Below are 22,014 nucleotides of genomic sequence, written 5' to 3' on the forward strand. Positions count from 1 at the left end.
ATGTGTAACTCACTGAAAACACTTATTTACACTGTTGTTTATTCCTTCAGTAATAACGTGTGGTATTTTTTTATTTTTTGTTGAGTCTGTAATTATTGGTTTAAAATAAATTGTGTGTAATTGTAAAAAACAAACAATAGTAACTGATTACGGCCCCGTCCACAATCGTAACCGAATCCTGCCTTCCCTTGACTACAAGGTTTCAAACTGCTAAACACATTTCTTGCCTCATAATATCCGCCAGTGAAGTTACAACCAAAACGCTACTTTACAACAATAACAAAACAGGAGCAACCTCTACAGTTACAAGAGCCATCAGCGATTCCATGAGGCCCAATCCCTTCACCTCAGCCTCTTGGTTTGATGAGCGGCCGAATTCACTGGCTGTCGTTCGTTGTTCTTCGTTGGCCGAGTGTGTAGGCGCATTAACTGATTGCAAACCTTTCCAAAGGAGCGTCTCCGGTCGCGCCACACCGCAGACACCAAATCGGCAGAACCTCCTCAGTAGTTGCAGGAGCAAAGTTGCGCATCACTGATTGAACTCGGCTTTTAGCAACAGGCAATACGGACTTGCGATGTTGATACTGCAGACGGCTGAATGAAAGAGTAAATAACAAAATACGTATAAGACAAGTATAATATAGAAGCTTGTAAAATGTAATGCTACAGAAAAATGTTGAAGGTTAGATGGGTGGTAGATCGAGTAAGTAATTAGGAGGTACTGAATCTAACTGAGAAGTAAAGAACTTTACGGCACAGTTTGGGTGTATGAAAGAAACAGTTGTTAGCATACATCCCGAGGCATCAATGAAGCGTCAGTTTGGTCATGAAGACAAGCGTGCAGGTAAAAATTGTAGAAGGGAGAAAATCCAACGCTTGACTACAGTAAGCAGTTTCAAATGACTGTAGCTTGCCGTAGTTGTTCAGAGATGAAGAGGCTAGCACAGCGTAGACTAACGTGGAAGGCGACATCAAACCAGTTATCCGACCTAAGACAGCAACGACAACACGGTACTTATTTTTTGCGTAATAAGTAGCCCTGGCACAAATGATATTTTAGAATAGAATTTGACATAAAATGACAATCTGGAGAGCGATCATGATGTGCATAATTGGTTACTTTTATTTTATGGTATCAGTCACTATTACTTGTTTTGTGTTTAATTTAACATATTCCAACGCGTTTCGAATAGTGTCTGCTCATCTTCAGGTGTTGATACATACAGAAAATTGTAACTTAAAAATAAAATGTCCTGAACTTAATTAACTTAGTTCTTTTATTTATTGATCGCTGCTGGTGTGACTGTTGGGGTATTTATAGGAAGGGGTAAGGTGAGGGCAGTGGTTGGCTAGAAATTGATGTCCACTGATGTCTTCTGCTGATGTGGAGCGGTGTCTCGGCGTTTATTATGACTGACATCACAGCCCGTGTGGGAGGCAGAAAGTTTTGCGTCAGTTGTTATGGTGCGAAAATCGTGTGATACATTTTTTATGTGCATTTGTTCACTTATGATTTTGGCGTCCCAAAACTTCGTATGTATCATTGGTACACTGGCGGAGTTGTGAAACATTACATTATTGCACCATTTATTTTGGAACTGTTTTTCGACGTAATTCATTGCACATTTTTTTCTACATACATGTAAAAATTATACACTTAATACAATATGGAGGCCTTGAATTCCTTCGTGATTCCAGGATGACCCGTCATCAAAGTTCCCAGCTAAAATAAGTAAATGCCTGTACAACAATAAATTCATTTTCACCAAGAATGAAGTACGGGGCTTCAATGTATTAATTCCACAACCGCTAGACTCAGAGCACAGCAAAGGTCCATAAGACCAACCTACCAATCAGACCTATTGTGAAAGTTAATGGAACAGCCCAATAATAAATGAGTGGACTCAATTACATACTTGTTGAAAAATACACATTTGAAAAATCATATCCCATAAGGAACAGCTGTGAACTTATTAACAGTATGAATGACCTGACTGTACCACCTGAAGCTAAATTCATATCACGATCAGTACAGATTTACAGTGAGACAGTAAGAAATGGCTTGGTTCAAATGGCTCTGAGCACTATGGGACTTAACATCGAGGTCATCAGTCCCCTAGAACTTAGACCTACTTAAACCTAACTAACCTAAGGACATCACACACATCCATGCCCGAGGCAGGATTCTAACCTGCGACCGTAGCGGTCGCGCGGTTCCAGACTGAAGCGCCTAGAACAGCTCGGCCACTCCAGCCGGCAATAAGAAAGAACTTATTGAAAAACAAGACAATAAACAGACAAGTCTTGTAAACAAAGAAGACGGACTAAACTTCGAGAACATGTACAGCGATTAGAATAAGAGTTATATTGCGTTTTTGTTATAACATCTGTCCTAGGATTTTAATCTCTTGATACAGCAGGTAGTAATGTATTTTCCTTTACTTCTATTGAGATTCTGAAGTTGACTATTATATAGCCGAGAGTGGTAATTCTATTCAAAAAACTTTGCGATCAAGACATTAAATAAAAATTACGTTTCTTTGAAACTTGATAAATATCAGATGAGTGCACAAGTTCGTAGCGTCTTTGCTTTGCATCTTGGTTTTCCAGTTATGGGTATATTTGCGATTTTCATTTTGTAGTTCACTATTGCTACTTGAGTTTACGTATTGTCATTTTGTCATTTGGAGATGGTGAGTGGATCTGTGAACGATAGAAAAAGAGTGCCAAGTGGAGAATTCGAAACTTTTCTACTGAGTTCAGTAGTGGGGTGACAACAGCCGAGGCGTCCAGAAACATTTTCGTCGTGTGCAGGGATAATACCACTGCAGAGAGAGCGACGAGAAAATAGTTTTCTCGTTTCAGGGAGGATCGTTTTGACATTAGTGACTCTCCATGTTCAGGAAGACTTACACGGTTTGATGAAGATTCTTTAAAGGCATTACTCCACAATGACCCTCGCCATTGTAGTCGAGAACAGGCAAATTTGAAGAACTGTGGCATTTGCATGCAGTGGGGACGGCTCTCAAAAATCGGTTGTATGAGTACGCCATGCTCTAGAAGCCAAAATCACGAAAATCAGCGGATGGCCATTTGTGCGACTGTGTGTGTGAGAATATTGAAAGGGTAATACAGTGTGTAAAGGGAGATGAAAATCTAATGGTCATGGGGGACTGAATTGCAGTTGGAGGGGAAGTGGTAGAAGAAAAGGTTACAGGAGAATATGGGCTTGGGACAAGGAATGAGAGAATAGAAAGATTAATTGAGCTCTGTAATAAGCTTCAGCTAGTAATAGCGAATACTCTGTCCAGGAATCAAAAGAAGAGGAGGTATACTTGGAAAATTCCGGGTGATGCAGGAAGATTTCAGTTAGATTACATCTTGGTCAGACAGAGATTCCGAAATGAGATATTGGATTGTAAGGCGTACACAGGAGCAGATATAGACTCAGATCACACCATAGTGGTGATGAAGAGTACGCTGAAGTTTAAGACATTAGTCAGGAAGAATCAATACCCAAAAGAATGGGATACAGAAGTACTCAGGTTTTCGAGATACGCTTGAAGTTCGCTAAGGTTTTAGAAACACCAATAAGAAATAGCTCAATAGGCAGTACAGTTGAAGAGGAATGGACATCTCTAAAAAGGGCGATAACAGAAGTTGGGAAGGAAAACATAGGAACAAAGAAGGTAACTGCGAAGAAACCATGGGCAACAGAAGAAATACTTCAATTGATTGATGAAAGGAGGAAGTACAAAAGTGTTCCGGGAGACTCAGGAATACAGAAATACAAGTCACAGAGGAATGAAATAAATAGGAAGTGCAGGGAAGCTAAGACGAAATGGCTGCGTGAAAATGTGAAGAAATCGAAAAAGAAATGACTGTCAGTAGGACTGACTCAGCAGACAGGAAAGTCAAAACGACCATCGGTGACAGGTAAAGCAAGAGTGAAAACATTAAGAGTGCAACGGGAATTCCACTATTAAATGCAGACGAGAGAGCAAATAGGTGGAAAGGATACACTGAAGCCACTATGAGGGGGAAGATTTGTCTGATGTGATAGACGAAGAAACAGGAGTCTATTCAGACATGATGGGGGCTCCACTACTAGTTCAGAAGTTAACGGAGCGTTGGAGGACTTAGGATCAAATAAAGCAGTATGGACTGATAAAATTCCATCAGAATTTCTAAAATCATGGGGGGAAGTGGCAACAAAACGACTATTGACGTTGGTTTGTAGAATATATCAGTCGGGCGATATACTATCTCACTGTCGGAGAAACATCAGCCACACAATTCCGAAGACGGCAAGAGCTAACAAGTGCGGGAATTACCGTAGAATCAGCTTAACAGCTCATGCATCCAAGTTGCTGACAAGAATAATATACAGAAATATGTAAAAAAAATTGAGGATGCGCTAGATGACGATCAGTTTGGCTTTAGGAAAGGTAAAGGCACAAGAGAGACAATTCTGACGTTGCAGTTAATAATGGAAGCAAAGAAAAATCAAGACGCGTTCATAGGATTTGTCGACCTGGAAAAAGCGTTCGACAATGTAAAATGGTGCAAAATGTTCGAAATTCTGAGAAAAGTAGGGGTAAGCTGTAGGGAGAGACGGGTCATGTACAACAGCCAAGAGTGAATAATAAGAGTGGACGACCTAGAAGGAAGTGCTCGGATGAAAAAGGATGTAAGACAGGGCTGTAGCCTTTCGCTCCTACTGTTCAATTTGTACATCGAGGAAGCAATGATGGAAATAAAAAAAAGGTTCAGGAGTAGGATTAAAATTCAAAGTGAAAAAATATCAATGATATGATTCGCTGGTGAAAGTGAAGAAGAATTACATGATCTGCTGAATGGAATGAACAGTCTAATGAGAACAGAGTATGAACTGAGAGTAAATCCAAGAAGGACGAAATGAGGCGAGAAACTTAATATCAGGATCGATGGTCATGAAGTGTGTTAAATTAAGGAATACTGCTACCTAGGCAGTGAAAGAATTAATGTTGTGTGACTAGAGCCTCCCGTCGGGTCGACTGTTCGCCGGGTCCAAGTCTTTCGATTTGACGCCACTTCGGCGACTTGCGCTTCGAACCTAGGCAGTGAAATAACGAGTGACGGGCCGGCCGCGGTGGCCGTGCGGTTCTAGGCGCTCAGTCCGGAGCCGCGCGACTGCTACGGTCGCAGGTTCGAATCCTGCCTCGGGCATGGATGTGTGTGATGTCCTTAGGTTAGTTAGGTTTAAGTAGTTCTGAGTTCTAGGGGACTGATGACCATAGATGTTAAGTCCCATAGTGCTCAGAGCCATTTGAACCATTTTGAACGAGTGACAGACGGAGCAAGGAGGTCATCAAAAGCAGACTAGCAACTGCAAAAATGGCATTTATGGCCAAGATAAGTCTACTAATATCAAATATCAGGCTTAATTTGAGGAAGAAATTTCCGTGAATGTACGCCTGGAGTAAAGCATTGTATGATAGTGAAACACGGACTGTGGGAAAAGCGGAACAGAAGAGGATCGAAGCATTTGAGATGTAGTGTTACAGACGAATGTTGGGTTGTACGTGGACTGATAAGGTAACGAATGAGGAGGTTCTGTGCAGAATCAGAGAGGAAAGAAATATGTGGAAAACACTGATAAGGAGAAGGGACAGGATGCTAAGACATCTGTTAAGACATGAGGGGATGACTTCCATGGTGTTAGAGGGAGCTGTAGAAGGCAAAAACTGTAGAGGAAGACAGAGATCGGAACACATCCAGCAAACAATAGAGGACGTAGGTTGCAAGTGCTACTCTGAGATGAAGAGGTTAGCACAGGAGAGGATTTCATGGCGGGCCGCATCAAACCAGTGATAATATTGATGACCAAAAAAAAAAAGAAAGGAAAAGAGAGGAATGGCTGACTCCAAGCAAAGCTGCAGATTCCCTTAGAAAGACCTGCGTGCGTCCACATAAGATGATGTTATGCATCTGGTGGAACAGCAGCGCTGTCTACGAATCGGTTCTCCGAGCTGTAATCGCCGCTGCTGACATTTGTCAACAATTGAGAAGCCTTTTAGACGCAGTCCAAGAACAACTACCAGATAGACCACGTAAAGTGATGGTACTCCAGGATAACGCACGCTCGCACTCTGTTACACTGACGAAAAAACTCTACGCAAAGTTGGGCTGTGAACTCATTCTGCACCCATCTTATTCATCTGATCTTGCTTCCTCAGGTTTTCACCTTTTCCGCTCTCTCCCGCTCTCGGGACGTGGCCCGACGAGTTTTCGCCTCAAAACCATGTGTTTTCTACAGTCGGGAATCGAAAAGGTACCCCAGCGCTGGCAGACTGTTCTAAACCGTGGAAGATACCGTATTATTGATGACTAAACTTTTTGTTAGCCAACAGCTTTGCCCCAGTGCTAATACAGGTCCCCGTCAGAGCACCGAAGTTAAGCGCTATCGGGCTTGGCTACCAGTTGGACGGGTGACAGTTCGGTGTGCTGAGTGCTTTTAGCAAGCGGGGTGCACTCAGTTCTTCTGAGGCCACTCCAGGAACAACCCGATTCTGAAGTAGCGGTCACTGCCAACGGCTGGAAGAACGGTGTGCTGACCACGTGCCCCTCAATATCAGTGTACAGTGACGCTTGTGAGGTGAGGAAGACACGGCAGTCGGTCGGTCCGTTAGGCGCTCAAGGCCTATATGGACGAAGTTTAGGTCTTTTCATTAAGTCTCTGTTACGTGTATCTGTTGTGCTTATTAAACTACCGGAAAAACGCTATGAACTTTTTAAAAAAAAATCTTTATTACAAATTTATAGTAATTATACAATCTTAACCCACTTCCTTAAATGATTAGTGGGTCCTAATTTTATCCAACATTAATTGCAGCTAGATACAAATTTAATTAATTAGTGAGCTACAGCTATAACTAGATAACAATGGGCAACTAATTTATTTATTATTATTAATGTTAACTTTATATGAGCTACTCTTTACTAAACTCTACTGCCTTCAGCGTCACAGTTGTGTCAGTAGTTTATAAACCAACTTTTTAGAGCCTTGCTCATCGAGCTAATCCCGATGAGCGTGCCCCTGACACTGGGCAGGCCAAGATGTTATTCGCTGCTGGTTTCTAAATAGCTAATTTCCTAAGTCATGCTAACTAGTTCTAATCTAAGTCAAGTCCGGTGCTTTGCCATGTATCGGTGGTGTCGTACCCCACTCCCCCTAGTACTGTACGCGTCGGATTCCAGACAATCAGGAAAGTCGGCCTGTCCACGCACAGGCGGTATGGGAATAGGGCGCTAGATTCAGTGTTTGGTCTGTCTCAAATTGTTAATTTAGTTTATGTCCCTCAGATATTCTTTTAACACTTTTCGTCATACCTCGTTTGCCAATTGGTTAAGAGTTTGAAAAGTGACTTTCGTCTACGTAAGTGGTATGTGTCATGGTCCGGTAATTGGTCACGTAATGTGGATGGTACATCATTGAAAAGGGGGCACTCGTAGATCACATGATCGGGAGTACACTCTGACATACCACATTCACACGCGGGTGTGGCCCTTTTCTATCTTCGCAGTATTCCCTTTTTTAGCCCAGAACCATGCAGCCTATTCTCGAATTTTGATGTCCAGGGAGCAGAGCCCCATTATGACTAATAGGGCTCCTCCCGGGGATGTTCTGTAGGCCCCCACAGATCTATCAAGCTTTCTTTAAACAAATTATTTATTTCAATAATAATAATATTAAAAATAATTATAAACATAACCCACTTCCTTGTATGATTAGTGCGTCCTAATTTGTTCAAAACATCAATTGCAACTAATTATAGGTTTAATTAATTTGTGAACTACAGCTATAACTAATGACAATGGGCAACTAAATTTCTACTATTATTATCAGTAGTATTTAATGCAGTCTATCGTGACTAAAACTCTACTGCCTGCAGCGTCACAATTGAGTCAGAAATATATAAACCTACTTTAGTACCTTGCCCATCGAGCTAATCCCGATGGGCGTGCCCCTGACACAGGGCAGACCAAGATGTTATTCGCTGCAGGTTCTTAATAACTAATTTCCTAATCTAAGTCCTACTAACTTGCTCTAACCTAAGTCAAGTCCGGTGCTATGTCTAGTATTGGTGATACTACTCCCCACTCCCCCTAGTCCTGTATGTGGCGGATTCCAGACTACGAGGAAAGTCGGCCTATCCACGCGCAGCCGGTATAGGAGTAGGGCGCGCATTCAGCATTTAGTACGTCTCAATTTTTACGTTAATTTATGTCCCTCAGGAATTCCTTTAACACTTTTCGAGACATCTCATCTGCTAGTTTAATGAGAGTTTGAAAAGTGTCTTGTTGTCTTAGTAATTGGTATGTGTCGCGGTCAGGTAATTGGTCACGTAATGTGGAAGCAACATCATTAAAAAGGGGTCACTCGTAGATCACATGATCGGGGGTACCCTCTGATTCACTACATTCAGACGCGGGTGTGGCCCTTTTCCCGAACCGACAAAAATATGTCGGGTATGGCCCATGTCCAGTGAGAAAATGGATCTGTCCTCAAGTGGGTTCAAAGTATCTCATTTTCAGCCGTTCCCTAACGCTCGGAAGAAATTCAAAAGTTCTACGCCCTGTTTCATCCGCCTCCCATAGTTCTTGCCACAATTGCTCGCCCCCTTTGCCGTATCTCACCCTTATCCTCAACCCCAGTTCCTAATATGTCTTCTGTCTTCTTGATGTTCCCTTTCTTGACCCAGAACCACGCAGCCTGCTCTCTAATTTTGATGTCCAGGGGGCAGAGCCCCATTATGACTAATAGGGCTCCCCCTGGAGATGTTCTATAGGCCCCCACAGATCTGAGTATCATATTTCTCTGAACCCTTCTCACTGTCATGTCGGGCACACCCCTCGTGAGCCTGTGTGCCCAGACTCCCGAGCCGTAACCCACTATTGATGTTAAGATACTATTGTGGTATAAATTTATGAGATGAGGGGGAAGATGAAATCTTTTGTGTCCGATGGAGATGAGATTGTTTAATGTTTGAAGGGCTTTCTGGATTGCAGTGTCGATGTGTTTCCCGACGTTTCACCTTTCGTCAACGACCAACCCCAGTGCCTAATAAGTTCGTGGCTTATGGAAAATAATTTGATGCTAAATCACAGTAAGACTCAGTTTTTACAGTTTCTAACTCACAATTCAACAAGAACCGATATTTTGATGAGACAGAATGGGCATATTATAAGCGAGACGGAACACTTCAAGTTCCTAGGCGTTCGCATAGATAGTAAGCTGTTGTGGAAAGCCCATGTTCAGGATCTTGTTCAGAAACTAAATGCTGCTTTATTTACCATTATAACAGTATCTGAAATAAGTGACAGTTCAACACGAAAAGTAATCTACTTCACATATTTTCATACGTTTATGTCATATGCTATTATTTTTTGGGGTAATTCTTCTGATTCAAAAAAGGTATTTTTGGCTCAAAAACGGGCTGTTCGAGCTATATGTGGTGTAAGTTCGAGAACCTCTTGTCGACCTCTATTCAATAGTCTGGGAATTCTGATATTGCCCTCACAGTATATTTTTCTTTAATGTCGTTTGTTCTTAGCAACATTAGCTTATTCCCAAGAGTTAGCAGCTTTCACTCAGTTAATACTAGGCAGAAATGAAATCTGCATGTGGAATGCACTCCCTTGACTCTTGTACAGAAAGGAGTGCACTATTCTGCTGCATCCATTTTCAATAAGCTACCACAAGAACTCAAAAATCGTAGCAGTAGTCCAAACACTTTTAAGTCTAAACTGAAGAGTTTCCTCATGGCTCACTCCTTCTATTCTGTCGAGGAGCTCCTGGAAGAGCTGAAAAATTAAGCAAATTCCAGTGTTACATTATTGATTTTCTTTATTTAAACTAACGAATTATCACATGAATACGTTTCTTATATTTCGTTTTTTCTGTTTCTGCTATCGTGTTATAATTTCATTTATTGACTCGTTCCATGACCATGGTGACTTCTCCTTAATTTGGTCCCACGTAACAATAAATAAATGAATAAATAAATAAATGATGATTCCTAGGTACCGTGTGTCATGTCGCCGAAGAACAGGTGAGCGCTCAATTCTTACAGTGGAGTCTGATTAATAGTCTTTCTAATAATAGGTAAGTAGACTTACTTGGTGATAATTTCATTTTAGTGTTTTGGCACCATAGTTGCAGTTTGTACAAGGCACTTACTATTGTGGGCTCTATGTCCTAGCGGTTACGGCCACCAACCAAAAGGAGGAGGTCATCTGCATATGCTATCACCTCTAGCACTTCTTCACTTTGCTGTAATCTAATAGCGGCTCCATGTGGGTGACCCAAAACAGGGGTCCTAGGACGGAACCCTGGGGACATCCCTTAGTTATTGATTTTCCAACTCCCCCGCTAGGGGATGATAGCCAGACCTTCCGCTCCTCGCAATAGCTCCTCAGAGAGCCAGACCTATTAACTAATGCAACACCCATATAAATAAAAAAATAAGCTAATGTTGTTGTTGTGGTCTTCAGTCCTGAGACTGGTTTGATGCAGCTCTCCATGTTACTCTATCCTGTGCAAGCCTCTTCATCTCCCTGTACCTGCTGCAACCTACATCCTTCTGAATCTGCTTAGTGTATTCATCTCTTGGTCTCCCTCTACTATTTTTACCCTCCACTCTGCCCTGCAGTACTAAATTGGTGATTCCTTGATGCCTCAGAACATGTCCTACACACCGATCCCTTCTTCTAGTCAAGTTGTGCCACAAACTCCTCTTCTCCCCAATTCTATTCAATACCTGCTCGTTAGTTATGTGATCTACCCATCTCATCTTCAGCATTCTTCTGTAGCATTGCATTGGCTCTGAGCACTATGGGACATAACATCTATGGTCATCAGTCCCCTAGAACTTAGAACTACTTAAACCTAACTAACCTAAGGACAGCACACAACACCCAGCCATCACGAGGCAGAGAAAATCCCTGACCCCGCCGGGAATCGAACCCGGGAACCCGGGCGTAGGAAGCGAGAACGCTACCGCACGACCACAAGATGCGGGCTCTTCTGTAGCACCACATTTCGAAAGCTTCTATTCTCTTCTTGTCCAAACTATTTATCGTACATGTTCCACTTCCATACATGGCTACAGTCCATACAAATACATTCAGAAACGACTTCCTGACACTTAAATCAATATTCGATGTTAACAAATTTCTGTTCTTCAGAAACGATTTCCTTGCCATTGCCAGTCTACATTTTATATCCTCTCTACTTCGACCATCATCAGTTATTTTGCTCCCCAAATAGCAAAACTCCTTTACTACTTTAAGTGTCTCATTTCCTGATCTAATTCCCTCAGCATCACCCGACTTAATTCGACTACATTCCATTATCATCGTTTTGCTTTTGTTGATGTTCATCTTATACCGTCCTTTCAAGACACTGTCCATTCCGTTCAACTGCTCTTCGAAGTCCTTTGCTGTCTCTGACAGAATTACAATGTCATCGGCGAACCTCAAAGTTTTTATTTCTTATCCGTGGATTTAAATACCTGCTCCAAACTTTTCTTTTGTTTCCTTTACTGCTTGCTCAATATACAGATTGAATAGCATCGGGGAGAGGCTGCAACCCTGTCTCACTCCCTTCCCAACCACTGCCTCCCTTTCATGTCCCTCGACTCTTATAACTGCCATCTGGTTTTTGTACAAATTGTAAATAGCCTTTCGCTCCCTGTATTTTACCCCTGCCACCTTTAGAATTGGAAACAGAGTATTCGAGTCAACTTTGTCGAAAGCTTTCTGTAAGTCCACAAATGCTAACAACGTAGGTTAAAACAAATTAAATAAAGTAACATCGTGTGCGGTGACGGTGCAGGGTGCCTGGCGGAGCTGCTGATGGGCGCGGGCCTGCTGGCGATGTACGTCCTGGAGGAGGTGTGGCACGGCCGCTCCCAGCCGCCTCCGGCCGAGCCGCCGCCGCCGCCTCTGCAGCTGCCGGCGCTGACCGCCGCGCAGCAGAAGGCGGCAGCCCCCGCGCTTGCCGCCGCCCCCGCGTGCCCCTGGCCACCGGCCAGCCGCATCGCCCCCGCAGACTCCACGCAGCACCTGCTGGCCGCGAACGGCGCCGACGGCAGCGGCGGCGGCGACGCGGGCTGCACGTGGGCTCTGATCCTGGCGCTGGGCGTGCACTCACTGCTGGAGGGCGTGGCGCTGGGCCTGCAGGCGACGGCGCGCGACGCCTGGCTGCTGCTGACCGCGCTGTCCGCGCACGCCGTGCCGCTGCTGCTCTGCGTCGGCGCCAAGGTCAGCCGCGCCGCGCTCTGCCCTGCCATGCCCTGCCCGCCAGTCTCACTCGAGCGACTCTCTGGTCGAAACTGACCACTTGAGGTGCATGCGTCTTTCGTGCCTTTCTGTAAATCAGCAACCAATCAAAAATCGATTGCCTCTCTGATGTCAAGGATCTATAGCGTGTGCCGGGTGTGGAGTTCTAAACTTCCGAGTATGCTGCACGCTGCGCACGCACAGAAACAGGGGCGTACGGTGGCTCAAAAATGGTTCAAATGGCTCTGAGCACTACGCGACTTAACTTGTGAGGTCATCAGTCCCGTAGAAATTAGAACTACTTAAACCTAACTAACCTAAGGACATCACACACATCTACGCCCGAGGCAGCATTCGAACCTACATATCTACATTTATACTCCGCAAGCCACCCAACGGTGTGTGGCGAAGGGCACTTTACGTGCCACCGTCATTACATCCCTCTCCGTTCCTCTAGAGACCTACTGTACCCGGCTGTTAGAAGGGGGGCAAGTTCTTTCAAATACTCTTGCGAATACATAGAAAGATAGATCCCTTATCATTTAGCTACAAAATAGCTGGTCAGCAACTGGAAGCAGTTAATTCCATAAATTATCTGCGAGTACGCATTAGGAGCGATTTAAAATGGATTGATCATATAAAATTAATCGTCGGTAAAGCAGATGCCAGACTGAGATTCATTGGAAGAATCCTAAGGAAATGCAGTCCGAAAACAAAGGAAGTAGGTTACAGTACGCTTGTTCGCCCACTGCTTGAATACTGCTCAGCAGTGTGGGATTCGTACCAGATAGGGTTGATACAAGAGATAGAGAAGATCCAACGGAGAGCAGCGCGCCTCGTTACAGGATCATTTAGTAATGGCAAAAGTGTTACGGAGATGATAGATAAACTCCAGTGTAGACTCTGCAGGAGAGACGCTCAGTACGGGCTTTTGTTGAAGTTTCGAGGACATACCATCACCGAGGAGTCAAGCAGTATATTGCTCCCTCCTACGTACATCTCGCGAAGAGACCATGAGGATAAAATCAGAGATATTAGAGCCCACACAGAGGCATACCGACAATCCTTCTTTCCACGAACAATACGTGACTGGAATAGAAGGGAGAACCGATAGACGTACTCAAGGTACCCTCCGCCACACGCCGTCAGGTGGCTTGCGGAGTATGGATGTAGATGTAGATGTAGATGTACTCTGTGTAGAATCGAATTGGTATCCCGTTAGGTCCAGTGGACTTTCCTGTTGAGTGATTTCAGTTGCTTTTCTATTCCTTGGACACTTATTTCGATGTCAGCCATTTTTTCGTTTGTGCGAGGATTTGGAGAAGGAACTGGAGTGCGGTCTTCCTCTGTGAAACAGCTTTGGAAAAAGGTGTTTAGTATTTCAGCTTTACGCGTGTCATCCTCTGTTTCAATGCCATCATCATCCCGGAGTGTCTGGATGTGCTGTTTCGAGCTACTTACTGATTTAACGTAAGACCAGAACTTCCTAGGATTTTCTCTCAAGTCGGTACATAGAATTTTACTTTCGAATTCACTGAACGCTTCACGCATAGCCCTCCTTACGCTGACTTTGACATCGTTTAGCTTCTGCTTGTCTGAGAGTTTTTGGCTGCGTTTAAACTTGCAGTGAAGCTCTCTTTGGTTTCGCAGTAGTTTCCTAACTTTGTTGTTGAACCACGGTGGGTTTTTCCCGTCCCTCACAGTTTTACTCGGCACGTACCTGTCTAAAACGCACTTTACGATTGCCTTGAACTTTTTCTGTAAACACTCAACATTGTCAGTGTCGGAACAGAAATTTTCGTTTTGATCTGTTACGTAGTCTGAAATCTGCCTCCCATTACTCTTGTAAACAGATAAACCTTCTTCCCTTTTTTTATATTCCTATTTACTTCCATATTCAGGGATGCTGCAACGGCATTGCGATCACTGATTCCCTGTTCTACGCTTACAGAATCGAAAAGTTCGGGTCTGTTTGTTATGAATAGATCCAAGATGTTATCTCCACGAGTCGGTTTTCTGTTTAATTGCTCGAGGTAATTTTCGGATGTGCACTCAGTATAATGTCACTCGATGCTCTGTCCCTACCACCCATCCTAAACATCTGAGTGTCCCAGTCTATATATGGTAAATTGAAACCTCCACCTAAGACCATAAAGTGCTGAGGAAATTTATGTGAAATGTATTCCAGATTTTTCTCTCAGTTGTTCTGCCACTAATGCTGCTGAGTCGGGAGGTCGGTATAAGGAGCCAATTATTAACCTAGCTCGGTTGTTGACTATAACCTCCACCCATAATAATTCACAGGAACTACCCACTTCTATTTCACTGCAGGATAAACTACTACTAACAACGACAAACACGCCACCACCGGTTGCATGCAATCTATCCTTTCTAAACACCATCTGTGCCTTTGTCAAAATTTCGGCAGAATTTATCCCTGGCTTCAGCAGCCTCGGTGCTTTCTATCAGCGCTTGAAGTTCCGGTACTTTACCAACGCAGCTTCGACAGTTTACAATTACAATACCGATTGCTACTTGGTCCCCGCATATCCTGACTTTCCCCCGCACCCTTTGAGACTGTTGCCCTTTCTGTACTTGCCCGAGGCCATCTCACCTAAAAAACCGCCGTGTCCACGCCACACAACCCCGGCTACCCGTGTAGCCGCCTGCTGTCTGTAGTGGACTCCTGACCTATCCAGCGGAACCCGAAACCCAACCACCCTATGGCGCAAGTCGAGGAATCTGCAGCCCACACGGTGGCAGAACCGTCTCAGCCTCTGATTCTGACCCTCCACTCGGCTCTGTACCAAAGATCCGCAGTCAGTCCTGTCGACGATGCTGCAGATGGTGAGCTTTGCTTTCATCCCGCTAGGGAGACTGGCAGTCTTCACCAAATCAGATAGCCGCCGGAAGCCAGAGAGGATTTCCTCCGATCCATAGCGACACACATCATTGGTGACGACATGAGCGACCACCTGCAGATGGGTGCACCTGCGACCGTAGCGGTTGCGCGGTTCCAGCGCCTAGAACCGCTCGGCCACCCACCCAGGCCGGCCGTACGGTGGCCTGGGAATTAACCTATTCGGTTAAAGCTCAGTCCTCTTATATAAATCGAATCTGCCCTCAATCTTCATTGTGTTGTTTGTTTTGTTTTCATGACTCATTGAAAAGTTACACAAGCTCCATGTATTTTTCCTACTAGTGTTCTCCTACAAGGGAGACGAGACATCTGAAAGCAAAAAATCGTCTACATTTTACAGAGGAGAAGCCTACACTATGTGTAAATAAGAATGTAAACAGATAAACTTGTTTCATTCAAAATGGTTTGGTGAACAGGGTGGGCAGGAGTCTGCGATTACTGATGATACTGTAATGTACTGTAAGGTGTCACAGTTGAGTGGCTATAGGAAGACAAAAGACGACTAACACAAAATTTCTAGTTCGTGTCGTCGTTGAGAGCTAGCACTAAATGTGAAAAATGTAAGTTAATGGATGGGTACGAAGGAAAAACCTGTAATGTTCCGCCACAGCATTAGTACTGTCCTGCTTGACACAGTAAAGCAGTCCGTCTTCTGTCCACAAGTCGCCCATCGGGACCATCCGACCACCGTGTCACCCTCAGCTGAGGATGCGGATAGGAGGGGCGTGTGGTGAGCACACCGCTCTCCCGGTCGTTATGACGGTTTTCTTTGACCGGAGCCGCTACTATTTGGTCGAGTAGCTCCTCAGGCATCACGAGGCTGAGTGCACCCCGAAAAATGGCAACAGCTCATGGCGGCCCGGATGGTCACCCATTCAATTGCCGGCCACGCCCGACAGCGCTTAACTTCGGTGATCTGACGGGAACCGGTGTATCCACTGCGGCAAGGCCGTTGCCACAGCTTGACACAGTGAAGTCGTTTAAATATGTGGGCGAAACCTTGCAAAGCGATATAAAGTGGAACGAACATGTGAGATCTGTGGTAGGGAAGACGAATGGTCAACTTCGGTTATTTGGGATAATTGTAGGAAAATGTGGCTCGAGTGTAAAGGAGAACGCATATTGGACGCTAGTGCGACCTATTCTTAAGTACTGCCGGAGTGTTTGGTATCACTACCAGGTTGGATTGAAGAAGACATCAAAGCAATTGAGAGGCGGGCTGCTACTTTTGTTACCGATAGATTCAAACAGCACTTGTAAGTGTTATTGAGATGCTTCGGGAACTCAAATGGGAACTCCTGGAGCTAAGGTGACTTTCTTTTCGAGGAACGCTATTGAGAAAATTTTGAGAACCGGCATTTTAAGCTGTCTGCCGAACGATCCTGCTGCCACCGACATACATTGCGCGTAAGGACCGCGAAGATAAGAGAAATTTGGACTTTTACGTAGTCTAATAGATAGTCGTTTTTCCCTCGCTCTGTTTGCAAGTGGAACAAGAGAGGCAATGACTAGTTGTATTACATGGTACCCTCATCCACGCACACGGTGGCTTGCGGACTATCTGTCTAGATAATTACTTCAATACTGAAAAAGTCACAATTATTTGACAACAAAAGTAATCTTCGGTGTTATTTGGCACTTAACAAGAAAACAAGTTACACACTATAAAGCAAAATGTCTCTTTTAACGGCGTTATAGGTATTGATGTCTTTGCAAGTACCTATTTTCGCGTACAAATAAATATATATGTGTTCTGAACTTTTTAGATGACACTTTTCGTATTCTTGTAGTTTTTGGAGTGGTGGTCGTGGTAAGTTCCTATGGGATCAAACTGCTGAGGTCATCGGTCCCTAGGCTTACGCACTACTTAATCTAACTTCAACTGACTTACGCTAAGGACAACACACACCCATGCCCGAGGGAGGACTCGAACCTCCGACGGGGGCAGCAGCGCGAACTGTTTCAAGGCGCCTCGGACAGCGCGGCTACCCCGCTCGGTAGTTTTTGTAGTGTAACGCATTTACCACACAACGTTTGAAAAGAATGTCCACTATGAATTGTGCTTTGTCATTAATAAGTTCTCTTATTATACTGGTCCTTACATTTTGCACTAGGAGTACATTTCGATTTCTTAGTAAAAATGACAGTCCCTCATAGCGTTACTTTCACCGCTCAGATGTCAAACTCCAGCGCAGACAGCTCTCACAGCACGCGCAATTTTGCACTAACGAGTAAACGAAAGGGACTTAAAGCTCCAAAACTGCCAAGGCGGTGGCGAGCCGGTCGAGTGTTATCACTTTCGCACAAGTCGGTATTTGATACCTGATTCTGTTTGGAATCTTCCCCTATAACAAAAATTTGGTAGCTGCGCAGTTAGCACGGCGTATTGCTAAGCCAGGGGGACCGGGTTCGATTCCCGGCCGGCACGGAGACTTTTCTCTCCTCAGGAACTGGGTGTTGTCCTTACTTTCGTATCCTTATGACTGATATTTCAGTTAGGCTAGCTGAATGGACGCGGCTCGAAAGCTAATGAATTAAAAAAAAAAAAGAACTGTCAGGGACGTAGCTATAAGGTTTGATGCAAATTGCAGCTTAACCCATTACGTTTTATATTCATGCACTTGCACATATAGGAAAACAGCACGATCAAATCATAAAAGAACTTCTGAAGAATGGAATTATAGTAAGAGAAGTATAGAGTGGCTTCGCCGCAGGCCAACCCTGATGGGATAATATATCCATCTGATGGGTATTTCGCAATTCATGTACACACTTCTAGACATTGTAGAGGGGAGTTAGTAGATCAAGTTTTAAGTAAGAACCCATGTCCGGGAACGTCATCCAACGACGAACTGTTGCGAACCGATTATTAGCAGTTGGATATGGCCACGCACAACTCCAGCCCGTCTTCCACACACGCCACAGCATCGACATACACCGCTCGACTTGTGCCGTCAGAGGATCACTTGTGAGATGGAATGGGGCGTCGTCGTCCTCAGCGACGGAATCAGATTCTGCCTGCACGCAGGTGACTGTCGTTTGCGTTTACGACTTAGACCTGCTGAGCGCATTCGACCAAGACACACTGCCCCATCCCAGGCCTTATGGTCTGGGGTGCAGTAAGCTACAACTCTCGTTTACCTTTGGTGTTCCTGTAAGGGACGCTAACCAGCGCTCAGTGCGTCAGAATGCTGTTACACCCGTTCTTTTCCAGCAGGATAATGCTTCCAGAAAGACATTTTCACTCTGCAGCGGAGTGTTCGCTGATATGAAACTTCCTGGCAGATTAAAACTATGTGCTGGACCGAGACTCGAACTCGGGACCTTCGCCTTTCGCGGGCAACTGCTCTACCACCTGAGCTACCCAAGCACGACTCACGCCCCGTTCTCACAGCTTTACTTCCGGCAGTACCACGTCTCCAACTTTCCAAACTTCACACAAGGGCGGGACGTGAGTCGTGCTTGGGTAGCTCAGGTGGTAGAGCACTTGCCCGCGAAAGGCGAAGGTCCCGAGTTCGAGTCTAGGTCCGGCACACAGTTTCATCTGCCGGGAAGTTTCATATCGGCGAATACTCCGCTGCAGAGTGAAAATGTCATTCTGGAAACATCCCTCAAGCTGTGGCTAAGCCATGTCTCCGCAATATCCTTTCTTCCAGGAGTGCTAGTTCTGCAAGGTTCGCAGGACAGCTTCTGTGAAGTTTGGAAAGTAGGAGACGAGGTACTGGCGGAAGTAAAGCTGTCAGGACGGGGCGTGAGTCGTGCTTGCGTAGCTGAGATGGTAGAGCACTTGCCTGCGAAAGGCAAAGGCCCCGAGTTCGAGTCTCGGTCCGGCACACAGTTTTAATCTGCCAGGAAGTTTCAGGATAATGCTTGCCTACACACTGCCCGTGAAACTCAACGGGCTCTACAAGACGTGCTGCAAGTTCCCTGGCCGGCATCATCTCCGGACCTGGCTGCAAACGAGCACGTGTGGATTACGATGGGACGAGAAGTGACTCGTGCAACTCGTCATTTAACATCCCTTACAGAGCTACGAGAACAGATCGGGAAGGCGTGGCTTAACTTATCCTTTGACAGCATTCGCCATCTGTACGATCGACTGGATGCAAGAGTCAGTGCCTGCATTGCCGCCCGTGGAGGCTACGCCGCGTAGTAATGTGGGTGTTTCAGTATGAGTCGGTGCTTGGTACATCTACATCTATATATATACTCCGCTAGCCACCAAGCAGTGTGTGGCGGAGGGCACAATTCGCGCCAAAGTCATATTTCCCCCCATCTGCTCCAGTCGCGGATCGCGCGAGGGAAAAACGACTGTCTGAACGCCTCAGTACGAGCTCTTATTTCTCTTACCTTTGAATGGTGATCATTAAGCGATTTGAAAGTTGGTGGTAGTAATATATGCTCTACATCCTCGGCGAAGATTGGATTTCGGAATTTAGTGAGCAGCCCCTTCTGTTTAGCACATCGTCTATCTGCAAGTGTGTTCCACTTCAAACTTTCTATGAGATTTGTAACGCTCTCGCGATGGTTAAATGTACCGGTCACGAATCTTGCCTCTGAACCACTTGTGCTATTGATCTGTAAATGTAATCATTTCATGTACTCCATACGCACAGCTGCAGTAATAAATTTTGAATGAAGTGGAAACTTCTAAAAGGGTGTTTTAATTTGTTTTTCCGGCAGTGTATATAAGAAGAGTGTCCGTTTATTTGTAATTCATACAAATCTACACTTTTATTTCGAGCCTGATGAAATTTTGCACACTTTAGCTTCAAGACAAGAGGACGACCAGTATCGAAATAAGATTTCGTAATCTGATTTGAAACATATATTTATGTAACATATGAAGGGGACAGGTTGTTATCAAAAATGTCTAAAAGCTTTTGGCCGATTTACTTCAAATTCCTACACGATCCTGTAACGAACATTTGAACGGACGTAGGATACATACCCTGTGGTTATAATTAAACTTCCCCTATTTAACACGTTGCAACACGGAAACTAATTACCGTACGAGTACCAAACTTCGTAGCATTAATGTCCGGAGTACGGGATGCATGAGTTCCATGTGTGGAAGCACAACCGTCCAGTTTCAACTATAGCCACCAGGTGCCGTGATCAGTCGTCGTGATTCATAGTCTCTCACACCTGACCAGTCGCAATGTACTTGGCGACGTGTCAACATGAGCTTGGACAGAAGGAGCAGGGCATTATTGATGAAGCTCTGTTATTGAAACAGTAGTGCTGCAGCTGCATTTCGAGAATACCGCCGGGTGAAAGGATTACGGGAGAGTCCTCTTTCTCCGCCTGCTGTGTGTAGCATGATGAAGAAGTTCGAATCAACTGGAGAACTAGGCGTCGCTCCCGGAAGAGGTCAATGATAGTTTGCACCACAGGTGGTTGATGAAATCGCTGTTACTACGGCAGACAATGCTGCGCGCAATTTCCAAACGTCAGGCTGTGCGCATACTTTTTTCATGACAGTTGCACATCCCGTCGCCCACTGTACAGATAGTGCTTCGAACGATTCTCAAATAGCATCCGTACAAGATGCATATCGTACAGCAGCTTGCACTGTAAGACGCGCAACGATGTGTTGACTTCACTCGGCACTTTCTCGCAAGGACTGAAGTTGTCCAGGGCTGGCCCTGGACCATCCTATGAACAAACGAAGCTCATTTTTCTTTGACGGGTGAGGTGAACACAAAGAATTGTCGAGTCCCGTCACTGTGTATGAAGTTCATCTGTATGGTGAACGTGTCACCATGTGGTGTGGCTTCACGGCTACGTTCACCATTGAGCCATTCTTTATTGAACAGGTTGGCGTTCAAGGGCCAAAGAATGCAGTGTGACTGATCAGCGTTACAGCGATATGCTTCACCAGCATGTCATAGCCGCCCTACAAGAGGGAGACGCATTGAACTCGACAGTTTTCGTGCAAGAAGGGCCCCACCTCACGTCTCTCGTGAAGTTCACCTGCTTCTCCGAAACACATTTGGAAAAGATCGAATTATCAGCCAATCGTTTCCAAATGCTTCACCGGCACGATCACCTTTTCTCACTTCCTGTGATTTCTGGTTGTGCGGCTACCTGAAAGACAGGCTTTACCAGGGGAACGTTCGCAAACATGCTGATCTGAAGCGCAGCATATCAAGAGTCGTAGCCAGCATACCTAAGGACATGCTTCGTTCCGCTGTGCAGAATGCAATTCTGCGCTTTCAGACTCTTCTGGACACTGATGGGCGCCATATTGAGTCCCTTTCGTAGCAGTAACGGTACCGGTATGTAATGGTATGATGCACCGTAGCAGCGCATTAAAACTATTTCAGTTGGACTGATTCTTCATTATTTCCCTTCCCCACGTCCTTGACATTGATGCTACCAAGTTTAGGACTCGTACAGTAATTAGTATCCGCATTATAATGTATTAAATAGCGAAGTTTAATTATAACCGCATGGTACATATAAAGCAGAAACGTTGTTACCAATCATGTCGAAATGTACTTGACCGATTTACTTCAGTGTTGTTGGCCGATTTACTTCAGATTTCTACGTTCAGATGAAACAATGAAGAAAATCCTAGAAAATTTAAATACCTGAAAACGAAATATATCTTTGTAAATTGATTGTAATTCCTGTCGCGGGAGTAAGTTACACTGGCAATACCCGTCTTGGAGATAGTACCATCATACGTCCCTAGATCGCGGGACGAACGGATGGTCAAGAATTTGATTGGAAACTCTTAGTTATTTATTAGTTGTCATTGTTAC

At 44.7% G+C, this 22,014-nt stretch overlaps 1 protein-coding gene and 1 pseudogene across 1 annotated transcript in view; one reads left to right on the forward strand and one right to left on the reverse strand.

The window, feature by feature from the left end:
- LOC124616231 (zinc transporter ZIP1-like) overlaps positions 1 to 17,058 on the forward strand; it is a 96,734-nt gene extending 79,676 nt beyond the window's left edge. The window contains exons 2-3 of the mRNA XM_047144533.1: positions 11,879 to 12,306; positions 17,035 to 17,058. Coding sequence (XP_047000489.1) covers positions 11,879 to 12,306; positions 17,035 to 17,058 — 452 coding nt within the window. The remainder of the gene's footprint in view (positions 1 to 11,878; positions 12,307 to 17,034) is intronic.
- LOC124617105 lies at positions 16,084 to 16,201 on the reverse strand (annotated as a pseudogene).
- Positions 17,059 to 22,014: the final 4,956 nt, after the last annotated feature.

This window comes from Schistocerca americana, chromosome 5 (assembly GCF_021461395.2).
Source record: "Schistocerca americana isolate TAMUIC-IGC-003095 chromosome 5, iqSchAmer2.1, whole genome shotgun sequence".
Taxonomy (NCBI): Eukaryota; Metazoa; Arthropoda; class Insecta; order Orthoptera; family Acrididae; genus Schistocerca; species Schistocerca americana.